This window comes from Callorhinus ursinus, unplaced genomic scaffold (assembly GCF_003265705.2).
Source record: "Callorhinus ursinus isolate GAN/ISIS: 27379988/994484 unplaced genomic scaffold, GSC_fseal_2.0 scaffold10, whole genome shotgun sequence".
Classification (NCBI taxonomy): Eukaryota; Metazoa; Chordata; class Mammalia; order Carnivora; family Otariidae; genus Callorhinus; species Callorhinus ursinus.
The window spans coordinates 85,350,481-85,374,563 of NW_027397072.1; the positions used below are offsets into that span (position 1 = coordinate 85,350,481).

A 24,083-nucleotide genomic window follows, 5' to 3' on the forward strand; every position below is an offset into this window, starting at 1 on the left:
TCTCTCGGAGGCATCCCTTCTGCTAGATCTCTCCAACTGGCTCCTGCACCTGCTGCTGCCGCTGCTTTTCAACACTCGCGTCATTAGTGGGCCCACCCACATAACCCCAGGAAATCTCGGTGTCTTACTGACCCCAGCTGATTCACAACCTTAACTCCATGAGCGAGGCCTTTCACCGCAGCACGCAGACTCTCACACTTTGCAGTTCTGCCTGTGAGCGCCCGCCCTATCATGCGCACTACCTCCATTAACCCTCACAGCAAACCCACGATCAGGTCCAGGGGGAACGTGAGCCTGTTTATCTATTACCTGGATCATATGGTTCACTTCACAAACTACAGCCTAACCCCAAAATAAATCCGATGGATTAAATAATTACGTTTTAAAGAAACAACAGCAAACAAGTCACACAAACAAAAAACACCATGGCTGAATATTTCTCTATTCTTGGGACACTTAAAGCATAAAAGAAATAGAACAACAAAGGGGGAAAATAAACAGATGAGACTATAATTATAAAATTTCAATAGAATTATAAGGCAAAAGCCAGACTCAGAGGGAGGGGCAAATGTTAAATATATACCAAATGATTAATATTCCTATTATGAAGAACTCCTACGAAAAGCAAATTTTTTTGAAAAGGTAAAAGAACTATTTAAATTTGTGTGAATTTTAACTTGTTAGAAAACATCTTTTTTAGTCAAAGAACCATGTGTTTTCTAACGAATTAGCAAACTATTTTGTTAGTAGTTTTTGAAGATAATGCTCAATGCTACTCCTGTGTTCGTGAAACAGACAACATCAAACAAGGAGGACATAGCAGCATTTGGCAAAATTCGCATTCAAACTCTTTATTAAGGAAACAAAATTCAGAGGAAGATAGTTATAATAAAACACTGGAGAACGTTTAAGGATAGGAGTAAATAAAGCAGGGTATACCCATATGATAAATCCTGCTCAGCAACTATACCGGCTCTCCAAGATACTTCATACTGACATGGGAAAATATCCATGACTGGGTAACATGGAAAAGCAGAACACTACCCTATCCATGCAGGAGGAGGGCAGGTGATAATCGAGCTTTGGAGCCTGAAACCTGCAGCTGAGTTCTGGCCTGACTGCTTAACAGCCCGATGGCTTGGGGCAGACCACAACCCAATTCCAGTTTTCCATAAATATTCAAGGGGGGATGATACCATTTACCTCTCAGGGCTCTGGTCAGATTTAAATGAGAATGAACGTGAAGTCTGGTGATCCTAAGAGACCTGTTAAGCAAGCACCTGGCAGAGGTTCTCATCAGCACACCTCAGACAAACCCTCCCCTCCTAGTTTCCTGTGGCTGTTGTAGTTGAGGTGCCACATACTAGGTGAACTAAAACACCAGAAATCTCTTTTCCCACAATTCTAGAAAACAAGGTGTTGGCAAGGCCACGCTTCCCCCAAAGGCTCTAGGGGAGAATCGCTCCTTGCTTGGGCTGGGGCTGCATGGTCTCAATCTCTGCTCTGTTGGTGTTTGTGAGACCTGCCCTTCTCCCCATGCATCTGTAACTTCTCCATTCTATCTCTTATAAAGACACTCGCCATTGGAAATATGGCTCACCTGGGGAACCCAGGCTGGTCTCATCTTGAGATCCTTAACCTCATTACATCAGCAAAGACCTTTCCCCCACGTAAAATCACATTCACAGGTTCCGGGGATTAAGACATGGACGTATCTTTTTGGGGACCACCGTCCAACCCACTACAGCCCCCAATCCCTGACTCCTTGAGAGTGGCAAAGTTACTGGGGCTTTAAACTCTTAGATGTGGAATTTCACTATTAAGTAGCATTCCACACCAGCCAGCACCCTGCAGGAAGCTCGAAGTACTTTTGCACAAGTGGGGCAGGCATCGGATGTGTTATGCAGTGGGGAGGGTCAAGCACTATACAAGCCCTTCTGGAACAGACCATGATGCTCAAAGCCCGGAGGGCTCGGGGCAGTGCAGTCAAACGCCCACAGTGCCATCACCATTCTTTATCACAGAAACTAGGATAGTGCCTTGTACCCAGTGAGACCATTTCAGAAACGAGGCACAGCTCCCACTCACTGTGGTCGGGGCAGAAGGCTCTGGCTGGGAGCCGGCTGTTCTGGGGAGCCCACCCACCAGGCTCAATGCGCTGTCAGGGTGCCCTTTCACTCACCCTCGATGTAGAGTGGCTCCACCACGTCGTGGTTAATCAGCTCGAAGTTCTCGTGGCCGATCCAGTGCTCCACATTCCTCTTCCTGCCCGTGAAGAAGTTGTCCACCACAGTCACCTCGTGGCCGTCCATCATGAGCTTGTCAGTGAGGTGGGAGCCCACGAACCCCGCTCCTCCGGTTATCTGCATGCGCCCCACGTTCCCAGAGAAAGCACAAGAGGACACGGTGACAAACAACTTCAAGGGGATTTGGCTTTGGTGCAGCCACAATTTAAAACTTGGAAGGAGAGCAAGGAAGGCACTAACAGTTTACAGACAGCATCTTAGCTCTTCCTCCTGAACAAGTCGTCAAATACTACTGCCTACTTCTAGGCAGCCTAAAAATTGAAGCTACCACCCAGTCAATAGTACAGAAAAATAGTTTCAAGTTTCCAAATGTCTCCTCTGACAATTTTACATTAAAAAGTTCTTATTTTATAATGGAAAGGACACTGAACATTACTTATATAATTCTACCACTACTCCTGCAAAGTTTCAGAATGACTCTTTTAAAAAGTGATTAGCAACATGCAGAGATTTGGTGAACTACCAAATAACATATGTGGTTTTTGAACTGGACACAAAAACGTCATAAAAAACGATTATCTTTCCAACTGACCAGACTTATCCAAAAGAAAAGAGAAAGGACCCAAACTAATAAAATTATGAATGAAAGGGGAGAGATCACAACTAACACCAAGGAAATAGAAACAATTATTAGAAATTATTATCAACTATACGCCAATAAACTGAGCAACCAGGATGAAACGGATACCTTCCTGGAAACCTATAAACTCCCCAGAGTAAAACAGGAAGAAATTGACAAGCTGAATAGGCCGATAACCATAACAAGATTGAAGCAGTGATCAAAAACCTCCCAAAAAACAAGAGTCCAGGGCCTGATGGATTCCCTGGAGAATTCTACTGACCAGACTTATCCAAAAGGAAAGAGAAAGGAAGCAAACTAATAAAATTATGAATGAAAGGGGAGAGACCACAATTAACACCAAGGAAATAGAAACAATTATTAGAAATTATTATCAACTATATGCCAATAAATTGAGCAACCTGGATGAAACGGATACCTTCCTGGAAACCTGTAAACTCCCCAGAGTAAAACAGGAAGAAACTGACAAGCTGAATAGGCCGATAACCATAACAAGATTGAAGCAGTGATCAAAAACCTCCCCAAAAACAAGAGTCCAGGGCCTGATGGATTCCCTGGAGAATTCTACCAAACATTCAAAGAAGAAAAAATACCTATTCTACTGAAGCTGTTTCAAAAAATAGAAACAGAAGGAAAGCTTCCAGATTCATTCTATGCTGCCAGCATTACTTTAATCCTCAAACCAGGCAAAGACCCCATCAAAAAGGAGAATTTCAGACCGATATCCCTGATGAATATGGATTCCAAAATTCTCAACAAGATCCTAGCTAACAGGCTCCAATAATACATTAAAAGGATCATCCACCATGACCAAGTGGGATTTATCTCCAGGATGCAAGAGTGGTTCAACATTCGCAAATCAATCAATGTGATAGAACACATTAGTAAGAGGAGAGAGAAGAACCATATGGTCCTCTCAATTGATGCAGACAAAGCATTTGACAAAATACAGCATCCTTTCCTGATTAAAACTCTTCAGAGTATAGGGATAGAGGGAACATTCCTCAAGTTCATAAAATCCATCTATGAAAAACACACAGCGAATATCATCCTCAATGGGGAAAAGCTGAAAGCCTTTCCCTTAAGATCAGGAATACGTCAAGGATGCCCACTCTCGCCACTACTGTTCAACACAGTCCTAGGAACAGCAATCAGACAACAAAAAGATACAAAAGGTATTCAAATTGGCAAAGAAGAAGTCAAACTCTCTTTCTTCGTAGATGACATGATACTTTATGTGGAAAATCCAAAAGACTCCACCCCCAAATTCCTAGAACTCATACAGCAATTCAGTAATGTGGCAGGATACAAAATCAATGCACAGAAATCAGTTGCTTTCTTATACACTAACAATGCAACTGTAGAAAGAGAAATTAGAGAAACAATTCCATTTACAATAGCACCAAAAACCATAAGATACCTTGGAATAAACCTAACTAAAGAGGTAAACGATCTATACTCTAGGAACTACAGAACACTCATGAAAGAAATTGAACAAGACACAAAAAGATGGAAAAAAAGTTCCATACTCATGGATCAGAAGAATAAACATTGTTAAAATGTCTATGCTACCCAAAGCAATCTATACCTTCAATGCCATCCCGATCAAAATTCCAATGACATTTTTCAAAGTGCTGGAACAAACAATCCTAAAATTTGTATGGAATCAGAAAAGAATGCGAAGTCCCACATCGGGCTCCCTGCTCAGCGGGAAGCCTGCTTCTCCCTCTCCCGCTCCCCCTGCTTGTGTTCCTGCTCTCACTGTCTCTCTCTGTCAAATAAATAAATAAAACCTTTAAAAAAAAAAAAAGAAAGAAAAGAATGCGAATCGCCAAGGAAATGTTGAAAAAAAAAGCAAAGCTGGGGGCATCACGTTGCCCAATTTCAAGCTATACTACAAAGCAGTGATCACCAAGACAGCATGGTACTGGCACAAAAACAGACATATAGACCAAGGGAACAGAATAGAGAGCCCAGATATGGACCCTCAACTCTATGGTCAAATAATCTTCGACAAAGCAGGAAAAAATATGCAATGGAAAAAAGAGTCTCTTCAATAAATGGTGCTGGGAGAATTGGACAGCTATATACAGAAGAATGAAACTTGACCATTCTCTAACACCATACACAATGATAAACTCAAAACGTATGAAAGACCTCAATGTGAGACAGGAATCCATCAAAATCCTAGAGGAGAACAGAGGCAGTAGCCTCTTTTGACATCGGCCACAGCAACTTCTTTCAAGATTCATCTCCACGGTGCCTGGGTGGCTCAGATGGTTAAGCGTCTGCCTTCAGCTCAGGTCATGATCCCAGGGTCTTGGGATCGGGTCCCGCATCGGGCTCCCTGCTCCTTGGGAGCCTGCTTCTCCCTCTGCTTCTCTCTCTCTCTCTCTCTGTCTCTCATGAATAAATACATAAAATCTTAAAAAAGAAAAAAAAAGATTCATCTCCAAAGGCTAGTGAAACAAAAGCAAAAATGAACTTTTGGGACTTCATCAAGATAAAAACCTTCTGCACAGCAAAGGAAACAGTCAACAAAACAAAGAAGCAACCCACAGAATGGGAGAAGATATTTGCAAATGATACTACAGATAAGGGCTGGTATCCGAGATCTATAAAGAACTTCTCAGACTCAACACCCAAAAAACAAATAAGTCAAAAAATGGGCAGAAATCATGAACAGATACTTCTCCAAAGAAGACATACAAATGGCAAACAGGCACATGAAAAACTGTTCATCATCATTAGCCATCAGGGAAATTCAAATCAGAACCACACTGAGATACCACCTTACACAAGTTAGAATGGCAAAAATTGACAAGGCAAGAAACAACAAATGTTGGAGAGGTTGTGGAGAAAGGGGAACCTTCTTACACGGTGGGAATGCAAGTTGGTATGGAACACAGTGTGGAGGTGCCTCAAAAAATTAAAAAGAGAGCTACTCTATGACCCAGCAATTGCATTCCTGGGTATTTACCCTGAAGACACAGATGTAGTGAAAAGAAGGGCCATATGCACCCCAATGTTCATAGCAGCAATGTCTGCAATAGTTGAACTGTGGAAAGAGCCGAGATGCCCTTCAACAGATGAATGGATAAAGAAGATGTGGTCCATGTATACAACAGAATATTACTCAGCCTCAGAAAGGACGAATACCCAACTACTACATCAACACGGATGGGACTGGAGGAGATTACGCTAAGTGAAGTAAGTCAAGCAGAGAAAGTCAGTTATCATATGGTTTCACTTATTTGTGGAACATAAGGAACAGCATGGAAGACATTAGGAGAAGGAAGGGAAAAATGAAGGGGGGGAAATCAGAGGGAGAGATGAACCATGAGAGACTATGGACTCTGAGAAACAAACTGAGGGTTCTAGAGGGGAGCGGGGAGGGGGGATGGGTTAGCCTGGTGATGGGTATTAAGGAGGGCACATACTGCATGGAGCACTGGGTGTTATACGAAAACAATGAATCGTGGATCACTACATCAGAAACTAATGATGTACTGTATGGTGACTAACACAACATAATAAAATAAAATTTAATAAATAAATAAATAAAGGAAATGGACACCCAGGGGAACTGAGTCTCTGACCACGATCCCCAGATCACCAGTGATGAAAGAATAAGCTCCAAGTCTTCCTAATTTCATATTCTCTCCACTACCTGTAGATTTGTCTGGTTCACGTTTTATCCTCAGCACCATTATCCTACATCTCACCTGTATACCTGAATGATGACTTAAAAATAGAATTTTCAGGAAAAACACATGAATTCCAAACCTAGCTCTATTAGTGCTGAACTCGAGGAATGAAAATTCATTTTATTTGAAATAGCCTTCATATCACTGCATTTTCCCAAGCCTTCCACAGTTCATAAGTCAGAAAAATTACATCTCTTCTCAAAGAAATTTAACCTTTTTAAAATGTAACTCTGTATCTATATGCAAATGTTTCTTAAACTAAGATGTTCTGTCGCATGCTAACTTTATCTCCACACCTAAAATAACTGAGCGACGACTCAGAGCTAGCAGAAACGCAATGTACTAAATTATACATGATTGCCTCCAACATTTCACTAGTTTTAAGTGGTGACATAAACTTGCTGGAAGCACCTTAGCCTTGCTTGAAACATCTGCCTTCGGCTCAGGTCATGACCCCAGGGTCCTGGGATTGAGCCCCGCACAGGGCTCCCTGCTCGGCGGGAAGCCTGCTTCGCCCTCTCCCACTCCCCCTGCTTGTGTTCCCTCTCTTGCTGTGTCTCTCTCTGTCAAATAAATAAATAAAATCTTAAAAAAAAAATACCATACTTTGAAACGCATTTGAACTGTTTTTCTTGAGTAAGTCCTTTCTATCAAAAATACTTAAAGATTTATGTAACATAGCTGGGTGGTTATACAGTGTCTCTCCCTAATCAATTTCACCCCATTAGGCAAGCATTTCAAACAGAAACAAAACTGGCAGAATCTCATCACTTACAAGCTCCCCCAGGAAAAACGAATCGCCAAACCCAGGGATACCCTGTGAGTAACAAGGAGCTAAGCTCCCAACGAGAGAGTAGGATGAAAGGACAGGCAACCTCTTCCAGTGCAACTGAACGGACTCCACACAGCTTTGCATGGCTCTGCCATTAGGAGCTCATCTCAACTGCTTGTACTTCCGGCTCTTGAGGCGCTCACAGGCAGCGAACCTGGTCCAGTTCAAGGGCAGCATTCAAACTCAAGCTGCTTGGTAAGTCTGCAAGAGGAATGGCTTTCTGACAAACCTCTTCTTTGTGCCAAGGCTTCCACAATCATTGAAAAGGCTTTGGGTTTTAGCAACAACGTGACACCAGATGACTCTGAAATGTGGATTAACCTATGCGACGGCAGAGGGGTGAAGGACATTCAGCCCATTTATTGTGGTTATGTGAAAAGTGAAAAAAATTTGGTAATACTCAGCATCGACGGGAAGATCATCCCACGTGAATATAATAATAACCCCTGCAAAGACTGTGCAGGGTTCATATGTTAGTGGAGGGCATCAAATATTCTGATCACTCCGACATGTGGCGGCAGAAATATTGGAAAATTAACTTTTCTCTGCTGCTGAAGACAGGGATATATTTCTCAATTCATGCTTAAATGCTGACGCATTTTTGATATGGTAGAAATAACCCCAAAAGGGGGCGCCTGGGTGGCTCAGTTGGTTAAGCGTCTGCCTTTGGCTCGGCTCATGATCCCGGGGTCCTGGGCTCGAGCCCTGCGTCGGGCTCCCTGCTCAGCGGGGAGCCTGCTTCTCCCTCTCCCTCTGCCTGCCGCTCCCCCTGCTTGTGCTCTCTCTCTGACAAATAAATAAATAAAACATTAAAAAAAAAAAAAAAGAAAGAAAGAAAGAACCCCAAAAGATAGGTGTACAAGTATAAGAGATGTTAAGAATCTGCTCAGGGTGAGATTTATGTAAACCAACTAAAAAGGCAAGGTTTTCTATAACTTCCAGAAGAAAAGGGAGATTATGGTTGACCACAGTTTAATATTGATTCAAGACTATTACTCTGGTGTTTGGGATACATAGTCCTACAGCCTAGATAACAGATAAAAGAACAAAAAACCACCTTGTGTACCAACCATTTACATATCAAAGTCACAGATAAGACATTTCTTACAGAATGGCAAGGTGAGGTGCTCCACAGACCTGTCCCCAGCAAAAGAACTGTAACTGGTGAGAATTCAAAAACCTAGCCATTTAAAATCTCTGGAAATTGTCCTAAGGGTATACAGCAAATGAAGAAACATTTATTCAAGAAAATCTCCAAAAATTCAGTAAGAACAGAGAGACTCCGTGACACATGGGCCATGGCCCACTCCCACCTTCCACCATTCCCCCTCATAGTTCAGAGTGGGTGCTGGTGTGGCCAGAACAATGGCGCTCCGGGTATCTCACCAGGAAAGGCAGGCCACCCACATTTTTCATTTCCCCCAGCTGTGAGCTGCACAGGTTCAATTCCTGAGGCGTGAGCCAAGTGGTTGAGAGAGACCTTCCTCCTCCAGCTCCCACTCATGCGGCAGAGGCTCTACTCCAGGGATGGCAGGCTGTGACAGACGAATGGGATTGTGGTCACCCTTGCCCCAGCTCACTCACGGAGTGGATTCCATGCCCAGAGAGGCAAGGCAAGAAGACCAGGGGTACTGCTCCTGCCAGCCCCCTGCTTGTAAGCAGGAATGTCGCCCCCTCCTCCAGCTCCACGGTACTGGCTCAGAGATTCTCCCCTGGGGGCAGAGGCAGTCAATAAAAACACAAGAGCTCCAAAGCTCTCCTCAGAGAGCTAGACTGAATTTGAAAGAGAAATGGGGAAAGTTCAAGCATAAAGGCTGTCTCAAAAACCATGGAGATTTAAGTGGTGAGCAACAGAAAAGAGCCTCGTAGCTCTATGAGAACAAGCTTAGTCACAGGACCGCTAGTTTAGTAGAGAGAGCCAGGGAAAGACACGCCTAAAACTCCTCTTGGGGTCAGGGCAAACCTCAAAGACTGGCCTAAAAATCTACCTCTGCAAAGGGACCAGAATTTAACGGAATCAGGCTGAGGAGCAATTTATAATGCAAAGCATTGATCAAAGCACAGTCTGCTCAACTAGCAATTACTGGAGCCTAACGGTTAGTGTGATACCACACAAGGCAGACAGCTTAACAGAGCAATCAGGCTAAGAGATGGTCACTGCCATCCCACTGCATCCATCCCCAAGGCTGCGGCCTCTGAGCAGGGACCATCAGAGAGTCCCATACTCCAGGGGAGCAGACATCACTGAAAGAGACCAGCCAAGTCACTAAACAAGTAAATAAACTAGAAAAAATAAAACAAGGCTTGGAGAAAGGGGAGAACGGTACCCAGAGCTGCTACAATATACTACCTAAAATACCCAGTTCTCTACAAAAGACTTTGAGACACGGAAAGGAAAAGGAATGTGGGACCCAGAGCCAGGGAAAACCACCAGGCGACAAAAACCACCGGTGTTAGGGCCCGGTTCTCCCATTCAACAGTCCTCAAGTCAGGGAGCATAAACAAGTTCACAAGAATGGGAGGAAACCATGCTTAAAGAAGTAAACAGAGACTAAAAAGAGAACAATTACAACACAGAAACAAATGGAAATTGGGAGGATGACAAGAGAAAAACTCACGACAGAGAGTCAACAACTGATTGGATCTGGCAGAAGAAAGCAAACCTGAAAATGAATCGAGAGAGTTTATGCAACCTGAAGAGCAGAGAGAAGAAAGAAAGTGAATCGCCTCAGACTGGTATGAGGCACCAATGAACACAAGAACATGCATATAATGGGAGCACCAGAAAGGAAGAAAGGGAGGAATAGAAAAAAATATTCAAAGAAATAATGGCTGAAAACTTCTGCAGACTCACAAAACACATGAATCTACACATTCAAGGAGCTGACCAAACTCCATCCAAGCAGGATAAATGCAAACACAAACAGATGCATGTAGTCAGATCATACTAAAAATGCTGAAAATCAGAGACAAAGATAAAATTCTGGAAGCAGTTGTACTGGGTTAAATACTGCCCTACAAAATTTATATCCTTCTTAGAATCTCAGAACATGACCTTATTTGGAAATAGGGTGACTGCAGATGTAATCAGTTGAGATCTGGTCATACTGGAGTAGGGTAAACCCTGAATCCAGTAGGTGATGATGGCCGCAAAGACTGGATGGATGTGTCAAGAAGACAAGGAATCCAGGACTAGTGGCAACACCAGAAGCTAAGAGAAAGGCGTGAAACAGATTTCCTCCTAGAAACTTCAGACAGCACGGCCCTGCCAACACCCTGACATCAGAATTCTAGCTTCCAGTAGTGGGAGAGTTTCCGTTTCCGTTGTTTTAAGCTACTGAGCTGGCAACTGTGACAGCAGCTGGTGGAAAGTAGACAGAAGACAAAGAAAAGGACTCCTCACATACAAGGGACCCCGGACACGACTAACAGCCTATTCTCTATCACAGCTAGTGGAGGAAGCAGTGGAGCAACACATTCAAAGAAGAGAAAAGAAAGAAAACTGTCAGCCAAGAATTTCATATACAACCCAAACTTCTAAAACTGAAAAACAAAAATAGATAAACAAAAAATGAGAGTACTCATTGCCAGCAGGCCCGCCATACAAGAAATACTAAAAGATGTTCTTCAGGCTGAAAGTAAATGATGCCAGGCAGCATTTCCCACACAGGAAACAAAAGGGGGAGGAACAAATAAGAGTAATTAGGTAATTATAAAAGACAATGTAATGACACTCTCTCCTTTCTACTCTTAATCGATTTAAAGACCAAATTGTATAGCACAACAATGTGAACATACTTAAAGCCACACAACTATATACTTAAATGGTACGATGATAAATTGTGTTATGTATATTTTACCACCATCACCACCACAGCAAAATAACTGGATAAAATAATATGCATATTACTGTACTATTTTCCCTGTAAACTACAGAAATATATTTGACAACAACAGCATGATGAGGGTAGATGAGAGTTGTATTGCTGTAAGGCAATGACATCAAAAGTTTACTCAAACCCACAGGAACAAATGAAGGAAACTAGACAGGGTAATGAAAAGGATGATGTAACAAATTCTGTAACTACATCTTTACTCTCCTTTATTCCCTCACCTTATTTAAAAGATATAAAATTTGGGGGCGCCTGGGTGGCTCAGTCGGTTGGGCAGCTGCCTTCGGCTTAGGTCATGATCCCAGAGTCCTGGGATCGAGCCCCACATCGGGCTCCCTGCTCAGTGGAGAGCCTGTTTCCCCCTCTCCCTCTGCCTGCCACTCTGCCTACTTGTGCTCTCTATCTCTCTGTCAAATAAATAAATAAAATCTTTTCCAAAAAAAAAAAAATTAAAAAAAGATAAAATTTAAAATTTAAAAATTATAAAATAATTATAACAATGTATTGTGGAGTTTGTAACTTGGATTAAAGTAATATATAAAATTCATAGAAATATCACAGGAAGGGTTGGGTAACAGAACTATGTAGGAATGGCATTTCTATATCTCACTGGAACTCAGTATAAAGCTAAAGTAGAGTATCCTAGGTTAAAATGTAGATGGTAAGCACTAGAATAAATAGCAACAAAATGAATTTTTAAAATACAGTAAAAAATAACTAAAGGAATTCAAATGTCACATAAGAAAAGGTTTACTTAATGCATAAGAAAAGAACAATGGAAGACCAGAGGAACAAAAAAGATATGAGGTATACCAGAAACACAAAATAAAATGGCAATTATAAAGCCAACTATGTCGGTAATAACATTAAGTGTGAATGGATTAAGCCAACCACCCAAAAGGCAGCAACTGCCAAACTGGAAACAAATAAAACAAAACAAGGTCCAACCATATAAACTCTTAAGGGAACACACTGAAGACTGGATGATACAATGTGTTGAATGTAAAAAAGTATAACACATAGCACAAAAACAATAAGAAAGCTGGAGTGGCTATGATATCAGACAAAATAAACTTTAAAACAAAAAAAATGTTAATAGATAAAGAGAGGCATCTTATAATGACAAAAGGGTCAATCCATCAAGTAACAGTTATAAACATTTATATACCTAACAGAAACCCAAAATATACAAAGCAAAAGTTGAAAGAACTGAAGGAAGAACTAGAGATTTCAACAATAGCTGGAGGCATCAACACCTCACTCCCAGTAGTGGACAGAACTATACAGAAAATTAACAAGGAAATGAAGGACTTGAAAAACACTGTAATCCAGCTAGACCCAACAGATTTCTATAGAACACTCAACAACAGCACAATACACAGTCCCTGTAAGAGCACATGAGGGGTGCCTGGCTGGCTCAGTTGGTGGAGCATGAGACTCTTAATCTCAGGGTTGTGAGTTCAAGCCCCACACTGGGTGTTAAGATTACTCAAAAATAAAATATTCAAAAAAAGAAAAAAAAAGAGTACATGAAATATTATCTAGCATAGACCATATCCTAGGCCATAAAATAAGCCTTAAATTTAAAAGGAATTGAATCATACAATGTAAGTTCTCTGACTACAGTGGAATGAAATTAGATCAATTAACAAAGAAATCTGAGAAATTCACAAGTACGCAGAAATTAACCAGCACACTGGCAGATGACTACAGGGTCAAAGAAAAAGTTACGAAGAAAATTAGAAAATACTTTGAAATGGGTGACAATGAAGAAACAGCACACCAAAACTTAGGGTAGGCAGCTAAAGCAATGTAATTTCTAAAAAGATACAAACTACCAAAATTAACTTAAGAAGAGATGGAAAATCTAAATAGATCTATAACAAGAGATTGAATTAGCAATGTTAAAAAAATTAACAAAAAAAGCTTAAGCCCAGATAACTTCTGTGGTGAATTTCACCAAACACTTCAGTAAGAATTAATACCAAATTGTCAGAAATTCACCTTAAAAAATAGAAGAGGAGGGAACACTTTCCCACTTATCCTATGGGGTCAGTATTATTAACCTGATACCTACCAAAAGCGGCAAAAGACATCATAAGAAAGGAAAATTATAGACCAAGATCTCTCATAAATACAGACATAAAAATCCTCAGCAAAATGCTAGCAAATCAAATCCACCAGTATATAAAAAAGGATTATACATTAACCAAAAGAGATTTATCCCAGATATGCAAGATCGGTTGCAAACTGAACAAACCAGGGCTAAAAGGGAATCTGGTCAACCTGATAGAAGGCATCTATGACAACCTCTCAGCTAACATCACACTTCACGGTGAAAGACTAAAAGCTTTCCCCTAAGATGAGGAACAAGACAAGGATGTCTGCTCTTCCCACTTCTATTCAACCCTGTACTGGGGTTCTAGCCAGGACAATTAGGCAAGGAAGTGAAATAGAAAACATCCATACTGTTAAGGCAGAAGGTAAACCCCCCATAACTGCAGACAGCATGATCTTGAACAGTACATAAAAAATCCTCAGGAATCTCCTTGAAACTATTAGAACCCAATGATTTCAGCAAAGTTGCAGGGTGTAAGAAAATACAAAAATCTATTGTGTTTCTATTTACTTGCAATACAAAATACAAGAATGAAACTAAAAAATAATTCCATTTATGCTATCAAAAAGGATAAACACTTTAGAAAAAATCTAACAAAAGTGTAAAACTTACACTCTGAAAACTACAAAAAGAATGTTAAAAAAATTAATGAAGACCTAAATAAATAGAAAGACACCCCATGTTCAAGGATTGGAAGACAATATTAAGATGACAATACTGCCCCAATTCATCCACAGATCCAAGGTGGTATCGAAATCTCAGGTGGCTTCTTTAAACAAACTTGATGAGCTAATCCTAAAATTCACCAGGAACTGTAAGAGATCCAGAATAGTCAAAACTATCTTGAAAAAGAAGACAAAGTGGGGGAACTCACACTTCACAATTTCAAAACTTACAAAACTTACTATAAAGTTACAGTAACCAACACAGTGGTACTGGCATAAGGACAGACAGGATCAATGGAACAGACCTACTAAGAGTCTAGAAAAAAAATTTTCATGTATGGTCAGCTGATTTTTGACAAGGGTGTCAAGACAATTCAATGCGACATGATTAGTCTCATCAGCCAGGGGCACTAGGTATATACCCAAGAGAACCAAAAAACTATGTCTGCACAAAAATTTGTATACCTATGTTTCATAGCAGCGTTATGCACAATGGCCTCCAAATAGAAACAACCCCAAATGTCCATCAATTGATAAATGGACAAACAAAATGTGGTACATCCATAATACGGAATATTATCCAGCAACAGACAGGAATGAAGTACTGATTTGTGCTATAGCATGGGTAAACTTTAGAAACATTACTCTAAGTTTAAGAAATCAGATATTAAAGACCACATATTGTATCATTTCATTCATCGAAATGTCCAAAACAGGCAAATGCACTGAGACAGAAAGTAGTTTCAGTGATTGCCAGGAGCTGGGAGGAGGATGTCTGACAGCAGGGATGGGTTTCTTTCTGGAGTGATGAAAACATTCTGGAATTAGAATGGAGTGCTGTCGTAGGACTTTGTAAACATACTATAAACCAGTACGCCATATATTCTGAACGGGTGACTTACAGTATGTGAATTCTACCTCTATTTAAGAAGCCAGCTTCTTGATACTATAAATATTAATCAGATGTGCAAACTTACCAAAATTCTTTTACGGTCCTTTTCTGATAAAAATTTTACTGGCGGGTATTTCTGGGTGAAGCTGTAGAACATGAAGAGATGAGAAAAGAAAAGTCAAACATCTCCTGTGAGGATTTTCTCTACTACCATGAAAACAAAGGCTAGACTGTGGCATTATTATTGTCTGCTCCTTCTATCCATTCCAAGTGAGGGCTGTAGGAACCAAGCGGTTATTGGCTCATCTGAATTCAAGAAATATGCAACCGGCTCCTTGTGTAACATCAAGCTGAGGATAGAGATTCCATCCTGGAGAAGGGAAAATTTACCAAGGTACAGGCTACATGCAGCCAGAGCTAAGCACAAAATAAGGGGGTGGTGGCCTCCTTATAATGCTGTATCGAGGTCTGGAAGGAAGAAAGCAGCTGTGTGAAGTCACAGACCCAAAGCAGGACACTGTGCCTTGCAAGGGGAAGAAAAGAAAAAAACTGACTAAGCCTGCTCCCTTACTCTGGGCAATTTCGCAATTGCAGCATCTCCTTCTGCACCGGTCCCCCAGGACAAAATGGCTGGGCACCAGCACTTTCTGCCTCCGTGGTCTGCTCTCAACACATCTTAAATCTCATCCCATCTTTCCATAATGCCTCTTGCCCCCAGAAAAGGTCACATGGGTCCCTAACCCCTACTGATGTTTCCGGAGCAGGGCAGTGCAAGCTGCAGATAAAAGATCAAATGAGAGTTGATAAATGCAGATTTGAAATATCCATTCTTAAAGTGGTTAAATGGTTCAGTTAGGAACAAAGTGTTTTTACTAAATTCAGAGAAACCAACTTTACAGTCATTATTTTAATTGGAGAGGTGCCAGGGGCACTGTCTCATCCCCTCCACATCCCCAGCTGGGATACAGAAGGCATTTCCTCAATGCTCGCTGAACTGAACAGAATATGACAGGTCGTTAGACAGAAGACCTTGAAGCAAGTGTTTCTCATCTCCTGGAAGAGTGGAAACATGCTTAGAGCTTGGGGCAGGAGGGCTTTCTTTTCCAATGCAGATGAATTCCCCTATTAAGAGCTTCCAGATTCTCAAAAGGTCAAGTTCCCCTTGCAGACTACAAAACCGGAAGCAGGCAGGTGGGAGAATCTGAGGGAATGAGTGAAAATCTTGGCCTTCTCTCTTATTAGTTCTGTGACCCAGAGCAAGACCCCCAAGAGCTCTGTGCACCTCAGGGCTTCCTGCTGTCAAAGGGTAATCACAGCACCTTCCCCAGAGGGCTGCCCTGGCAGGAGCTGTCTTTACCACAGGTAATGCCCAAGTGAATGTTCTCACAGCGGCTGTGGGCCAGGGCACATTCTGCCTGCTGGAACAGTGGAAGCCTTCAGGGAGCCTGACAGATGCCTTCTTTGAGAAGTGACACTTCTTGTCATTCCAAATACTTTCTCCATCAGTCAGCTGGACATGGCCAAGCAAACCACAGCACTGGCTGTGTGCACCCCTCACACAGCCCCGACATCCACCACTCCAGCCTCAATCCCAAATTCCACAGCCAGCCATGTGGCGCACCTACGGTGTCTCGCTCCTTCCAGGCTGACCCTCTCCCCACCTGCCCACTGTTGCTCCTTGTACCGGAGAGGAAACAGCAAACACTTTTCTTATAGGAAATACAGTTCAATAAAACTGAAGCAAAAACATAACTGCCTGACACATGGTCACATGTGGAGTAGAGACTGATAAACCTACTTCAAACACTGTGTGCTACAAACCTTTAAAAAACGAAAACACCGGCTGGGCTTCTTGCTTTGTTTTCTTCAACATGTAGCAACCAAGTTTCAGATTTCATATGTATGATCAAGTTATTAAACTGCTGGAAGGACTCTCTTATAACCCTCATTTCTTCCTTTGAGAAGTCAGGCACACAAAGCCAGAAATAAGAGCAGGGGTAAGCTCCTTCAGGGTCTCCCTAAGTTTGCACTTCCACTGTTTGCCTTCCTGCAGTCACGGATGACAGAGCTAGGGGTGTGTGTGAGGGGACTGTGTGAAGTGACTCTCAGGTGACTGCATGAGGGAACTGTGTGAGGTGACTCAGGTGACTGTGTGAGGGGACTGCGTGAGGGGCTGAGTAGTAACTCTGAGGTGACTGTGTGAAGGGACTGTGTGAGGTGACTGCATGGGGAGGACTGCATGAGACAACTCTGAGGTGACAGCATGAGGGGACTGCATGAGGGGATGGTGTGAGGGGACTCAGGGGACTGCGTGAGGGGACTGTGTGAGGTGACTCTGAGGGGACTGCGTGAGAGGACTGTGTGAGGTGACTCTGAGGGGACTGCGTGAGAGGACTGTGTGAGGTGACTCTGAGGGGACTGCGTGAGAGGACTGTGTGAGGGGACTGCGTGAGGGGATTGTATGATGTGACTCTGATGTGGTGCTAGCTGGGCCACTCCTTCAGCTTGCCACTCGGGCTTCCCCTCCTGCACCTTACCAGCATTGGGCAAAATGGGCAAGGGAAAGGCACAGGCTTCTTTAAAGGCCTGCAGCAGGTTAAAACCCTATGCAGCAGCATACTGGCTCATCCATATATTCATTTATTCCAGAACTTTTTATTGGGCACCTATTTTGTGCCATACACTGAGGACACAGAAGCAAACAACGTAGAGAGGCAAGACCCTGCCAACACGAAGCCTGCATTCTGCATTTCTGAGTGTGAGACAAGCAAGGGAGGTAAATGAAGCAGGAATTGGATAATGGATCTTTTCTTACCCCCAAAAATTAATCCTTTAGTAATTATTTTATGCCATTCTAGACTCTAAACTTCCTGTACATTAAGGTAGCCAGTAAGAAGCATTTTTACTTAGAATTTAAATTCTCATTACTCGCTATCTATTCACAGAACATTTAAAGATATTGAGATGAAATTAAACAAATGTCAGGCAATCAAACTGTTAAGAAATGGGGGGGTGTAGTAAAGAAGAGAAAAAACTCACATAACCCACTTACTCAGGCTTCTAGAATGGCATTGTGCCCATTTCTTTCCCCATATACATATAATCCCTACCTTTCAGATATATCCTTATTTCCTGGGGGTCACTTTGCCCCCAAATGACAAGCACATCAAGACAACATAATCCAGTTACGTTCTTATCTTGCTCATGTCAAGATGGGTATTTGACCATTCTTATCATACAAATCAGTCAGGAAAAATAAAACCAGACAGAGCTCTATCGATTTCTACCACAAAGTCATGTCCGTACTTGACTTTCTAGCTAACACAACCACCCTGGCTCATCTGTCACCTGACTTGCTCACCAACCCAGAGACCAGAACGATTTTAGGATGAGTAACTAGTAAAGCAGAACTAAGGAGAAAACACTTAACCTCTGCACCTATCTTAAAGGTAACTCTCACAATTTGACAAGAGTTACTGGCACATTCTTCAAGATTATATTTATACTTGCGCTTCACTTTCTGATTTAAAAAGGACAAAGAACATCACAAAAGTATCAAAAGGAATCATAAAATTCTCCTATTTCAAGAGATCATGTGTGTAAGCCATCGCCTTAGGGAAGTTATCCAATTAATTCACTTTTCATAAATATTACTCTCTAAAGAATATATCAGCGGTGAGCAATTTTTTTGGGGGGGCAACATAAAACCTGGTGGGTTATTCTTACCATAAACAATTTTTTTAAGTTTCAATTAAAATCTCTCAGATTAGGGCACCTGGGTGGCTCAGTCGTTAAGCGTCTGCCTTCAGCTCAGGGCATGGTCCCAGGGTCCTGGGATCGAGTCCCACACTGGGCTCCCTGCTTGGCGGGAAGTCTGCTTCTCCCTCTCCCACTCCCCTTACTGTGTTCCCTCTCTTGCTGTGTCTCTCTCTGTCAAATAAATAAATAAAATCTTAAAAAAATAAAATGAAATCTCTCAAATTATTCCAGTTTTACCGAAGGCGGAATTTCTGGCTCCCATCCAACATAATGCTATAAGCAGCATAATTTCAGCCCAAATGATGGCAAGAAAATTTAAGGTACAAATAACAAGTTTATATTACTTAACTTGATCTGTTAAAAAATAACTTTGTGTCCAGTAAGAGTTGAAACTGTTTGCTTGACTGCATATAAACTATCAGTTGAAGACAAGAAGAAGATGAACACATTTTGTTCTCTTTGATCATTTATTGAACCCCCTCAGTTCTCTTTGATCATTTATTGAAAACACCGAAACCAAAGAAAAACTTGCTCTCCATTTCTTGCTTTTTAATCTGGGCTTGCAAAAGGTTCATACAATCCCGATGCAGATCATCCAAACTCATCCCAAGAAAAGAAAAAAACAAAACAAAACAAAACATGACATAAACTTTGGGTGAGTGTTTTTACTTTTCTTTTTTAAACCTCTAAAGACCGGGGCGCCTGGGTGGCTCAGTCCTTAAGCGTCTGCCTTCGGCTCAGGTCATGATCCCAGGGTCCTGGGATCGAGCCCCGCATCAGGCTCCCTGCTCCACCGGAAGCCCGCTTCTCCCTCTCCCACCTCCCCTGCTTGTGTTCCCTCTCTCGCTGTGTCTCTGTCAAATAAATAAATAAAATCTTTAAAATAAATAAATAAATAAACCCCTAAAGACCCAACTCTGGACACACAGTTTTCCCAATAAACTCAAGGGAAGTGCTCGCTTCAGCAGCACATATACCAATAAACTCAAGGGAAAAGTTCTAGCGCCTGGAGCTCAACTGTTTGAGAGAGAGAGGGAATGTGGGTGCAGCAGAGCCACACACTGGCAGGCAGGGGTCAGGGGGAGACCACGACAAAAGGTGAGGAGCAACTTGCTTTGGAATCTGATTCAAGTAAGTTCTCACTGTATTATATTATTCTTCCCTTCCATCCACTTTACCTGGACTCCGTTCTGGAACCTTCCTGATGTATGGCGACAAGCAAATTACTGACCCTAATTTCTTATAGTACTTACACACAGTAAAAGGTTTTAGGTCCTCCAGCTTTATTTTCTTGTTTTGGAATTCTCTCAGACTAATCAATATTTGTGAGACACTACCTGAATGCCCTGCATAACTTAAAAGAAGGTAAGGCTTAGCTTCAGTTTGTATACCATGAATTTTCAGGAACTGAGAAATTCACAGAATTTGTAAAGGGAAGATTACAACACACTTAGATCCTCTCTTCTTCTCATGTTTGGACTATTTGCATCAGAGTTAAAAAAAACCCAACAAAACATTTATGTGGCCCTTTGTTTACATCATCATAGTTTGTAGAAATCAAACTGACAGAGGTTAACAGAGGAAGGACTTCTAACATAGGAAGACTCCTAAAAAAATAACTTTATTAAAATAAATAAATAACTTTTTTCCTAGAGAGAAAAAAAGCTTCCATAGCTTCCAAAAAAAGCTTTCCATAGCTTTCATAAGAAATAGTTCATAATGACAAAAGAAAAAAAAAGGGTTTAAAACCACGGCATCTGAATTTTACAGTAAACATCTACCTTCTCACAGACGAGTTCCTATATTGAAAGTGCCTGATAGCTTTCATATTATAGAATTAATTACACAGATGAAAAAAAGAATTATACAGTTGAGATGAATTTATATTGGATACTGACCTTCTAAAGTCAAAAGGATAGAAGTATTTTCCTTAAAAAAAAAAAAAGTGCACATACCTTTTTTCCAAATCTCTGATTTTCTCTCTTAGTGGTTCAACGATCTAAAACAAAAATAACCAACATCAGTTTTGAAGCAAAGACAGTTCTCCACCACTTCCCCCCTCTCTGATGTTCCACATGGGCACGACATCACGCAAAACAGATTGTAATTTCTTCTACTCTCCACTTCCAGCTTGAAATTAAGTTATACTACTTGGATCACAAGTCAAGAATCGAGATGATACACTGCATGTTGGAACTCTTACTCCACAGACACTTAAGTCTCTGGGAAAATTAACCTTTTAGTTTCCTTACAACAAGCAAGGCAGCTGAGGCTCACAAGAACAGACAGATCAACACCACTCTCTTCTTTTCAGGAATGAAAAAATCCCTTCAGCGCTGCCCACAAAGCTTAACCTCTTGTTTCTGCACATTATCTCCACATCATGTGCTCAGCGCGCTAATAAGGAAGGGCAAGCTGTGGGCAGACCCAAATTCCTGTGTGTTAACACCGGGAGCTGGGCTAGAAGGACGAGAGCGATTGAGAGCTTCCCCACAACTGTGACATTTGGCTTCAGATCAGAATGACTGACTTCCCATCTCCCCCCGCAGCCCACGTCACACTCACGCACCTATATCCACAATTACTGGACTAAAAACATAAGCAATTATTTTTAAATAGAAGGTATATAATCAACCAGAGGCGCTAGCTTTCGGGGAGCAGGTGTGTGGCTTCCCCATCCATGCATGTGGGCACTGCCCAAGGTCCCCGTCCTAGCATCGAAGTTGGGCCGGTTTTCCTTACGGCATCTGCTGGGGTGAGTGGATGCTGGCACTTGCCTCCATCCCTGGTGAAAGTACTCACTTCCCTTTCTCTAAGAAATTCTGGGAAGGTCAGTTGAAACGTCAGACAAACTCGTAAATCCATTTTGCCTCTGAGGTAGAATTCAGTACATCACACACCTTGATCAGATGGACAAACGCTGACACAGAGGTGTATCCACAGCGTAACAGATGGAAAGGCTCCTCGAAATAAGGGAGTAATTTTTGAAGAGATGTTTTCAAAATCACGGGTTAGCATCAGGCTCCCACAAGAAAGGTACCAGCACAAGCCAAAGAACCAAAACTGACAAATATAACGACAAAATAGAAGCAAAATACAGGAAAGGAACTAACCTCTTCGATCTTGCTCTCGATTTTGAGTTCACCATTTTCCTGGATAGACCTGTTGAGTAGAAAGCTGCGAAACTGAGACCCACTGAGAGGCTTGATGAGCTCAAGATTTATTTCTGAACAAACGACAACACAAACCAAAGGCTGCGGACCATCTCGCCGCTCCCCTCCCCAAACATCAGTCCCAGGTTCCAATTCCCTCCAGAAGGGGGTGCACCCAAGGAACGGAAGACAATGGAGGAGAGGAAATCTCAGATTCATCTCACCAGCTCACCTCTACTTTGTAAGCGTTATTTCTATTCCACTAAAATAATCTTTCACATTATACTCAACATGGGATTTTAAATTAGAGGCAGGAAGTGTGTCTATAGGAGTCCAAGTCTCTCTGCTGCAAAATGGAGCTTTTCCAAGTAAAAAAACAGAGTTCCTTTAACTGGGATCTGAGTACCCCTCCTAGCCACAGACACAAGTCTTTGTCAGGAGACACTCACACCCTGGTGTTAGGAATCAGATCAACACCTCCCCACTGGCCTTGCAAAACCCACTCAATCTGAAAAGCCTGGTGGGGGCACAGCAACCCTTTACCCTAGTAGTCCAGTGCAGGGGCGTCTGACTGCCAAGCCCACCACCAGCACCACAACTGTGGTTGCTGCTCTTTTATTTTCACTACCAAGGCAGACAAAGTGGAAGGAATTTTTCTTCAAATGTAAAACTGTACTAAGAGGGCCAAATTTGTTTTGACAATGAATGCTTGTTAATTTTTTTGTTGTTGTTGTTTCAGAATATCAACACAGGATTTTACTCTTCTGAGTGTCCATCCTACGTTTATCACAAAGCACAAAGAATGCACACTCAGGCCAGAAGGCTTCTTGGGGCTGAATCCTGAGATAAGCAGGTGGCCTCAGAATCTACTGGTGTACTCCCAGGGCCAGGGGCCTGCCATGGTTTCCTAAAGACAGCCCCCTTCTCAAAAGGCTTTGGAAAGGCATGCCCCCATCGTGTGCTTGTCCAAGCCACCCAGAAACACAATCACATTTAGCAGGGCAAAAGCTAGGGTCAACCCTTTCCTGTGTACAAAAGGAGGGAAGGGACCCTGAAGTAGGCAATGCAGAGGAGCCAGCCAGTAAAACTGGGCTTTACCTGAGCAAATAGTAAAATCAGATGTATTCCTCGAGAATATCCATAAGAAAAAAAGACAAAGCTCAGATGTATGAATGGCAAAAAAAAATCTGTTTCATTTTTAAAATATTCAATTAACCCATGCCATCTACAGTCTATTTGTAATAACTGAAATGTGTCTGTAAAACCCAACCACAACATCCAACTTATTAAAAACAGTTACCTCATATTAACGAAGTTGCCCCAAACAGCTGGAAGGGAAAGAAGAAGAAAATTAAGTCAATATTTAACTTTGTGATATGCAAGGATTCCAACTTATACAATTTTAATGTTTAACCAATATTTCAAGTACACTAAGAAATCTAAATTACAGCTCATGAAGACAACAAAATGCACACTTCTGGAGTATTAAGTCCTACTAAAAAATAAGTGAAAAGAGGATCCGATACATCTCTTTAATTTTGGATTACCTCTTTTGGGGTCTGGAGTTCAACTGTGCTTGTGTTTTGATAAGCAGTATGTCCCAACCTTTGTCTGAGGAAGAGCCAGTCACAAGCATCAAAGAACTGCATGTTTGAAAGAGATCCTAGGGCTCAGTCCGGCCTTTTCCTTTTAAATGTCTATGAAACCAAAACCCAGAGAGGTTAGATAATGGCCTGACACTGTGGCTTAACTTCACCTGGAAGCCCATCCTTTCTCACACTTGGCACATCTCTCTCGCAGTCTAGTTTCTCAACAGCTGGCCTGCTTCCTTGATTATGGACACCTGGAGGGCAGGTTGTCATGTGTACACAGCTGGTGCTCAATAAATGTGAATAAACCAACCCAGCTGCCGCAGTGAAGTTTTGCCATGGATAACTTTAAAAACATAATACTAGACTATGAGCCACCACATGAAGTTACTGAACAGAGAATTATTTAATAAAGAAACCTTTCCCATGAATGAGTGTCTCTAATATTTGTACTCATTCCTCTCTGGCCCTCCTGTAATCATCCCCCAAATACGGAATACCTCCTAAGGGCCAGATGCTCTTAGGTACTAGAGAAAGACAGAGAGCAAATGCACACATCCCCCCCCCCCCCCCCCCCACACACACCCAT

The 24,083-nt window shown here is 41.9% G+C and overlaps 1 protein-coding gene across 2 annotated transcripts in view; it reads right to left on the reverse strand.

Annotated features, from left to right (window-relative positions):
- Positions 1-24,083, reverse strand: part of UXS1 (UDP-glucuronate decarboxylase 1) — a 96,280-nt gene that overhangs the window by 45,316 nt on the left and 26,881 nt on the right. The window contains exons 2-6 of one of the 2 annotated variants that reach the window (XM_025869096.2): positions 23,206-23,233; positions 21,867-21,915; positions 20,709-20,752; positions 15,080-15,140; positions 2,183-2,363 (exon numbers count right to left, since the gene is read on the reverse strand). In XM_025869096.2, coding sequence (XP_025724881.1) covers positions 2,183-2,363; positions 15,080-15,140; positions 20,709-20,752; positions 21,867-21,915; positions 23,206-23,233 — 363 coding nt within the window. Of the gene's footprint in view, positions 1-2,182; positions 2,364-15,079; positions 15,141-20,708; positions 20,753-21,866; positions 21,931-23,205; positions 23,234-24,083 lie in introns of both variants that reach the window. The other variant, XM_025869095.2, reaches the window with a different exon arrangement.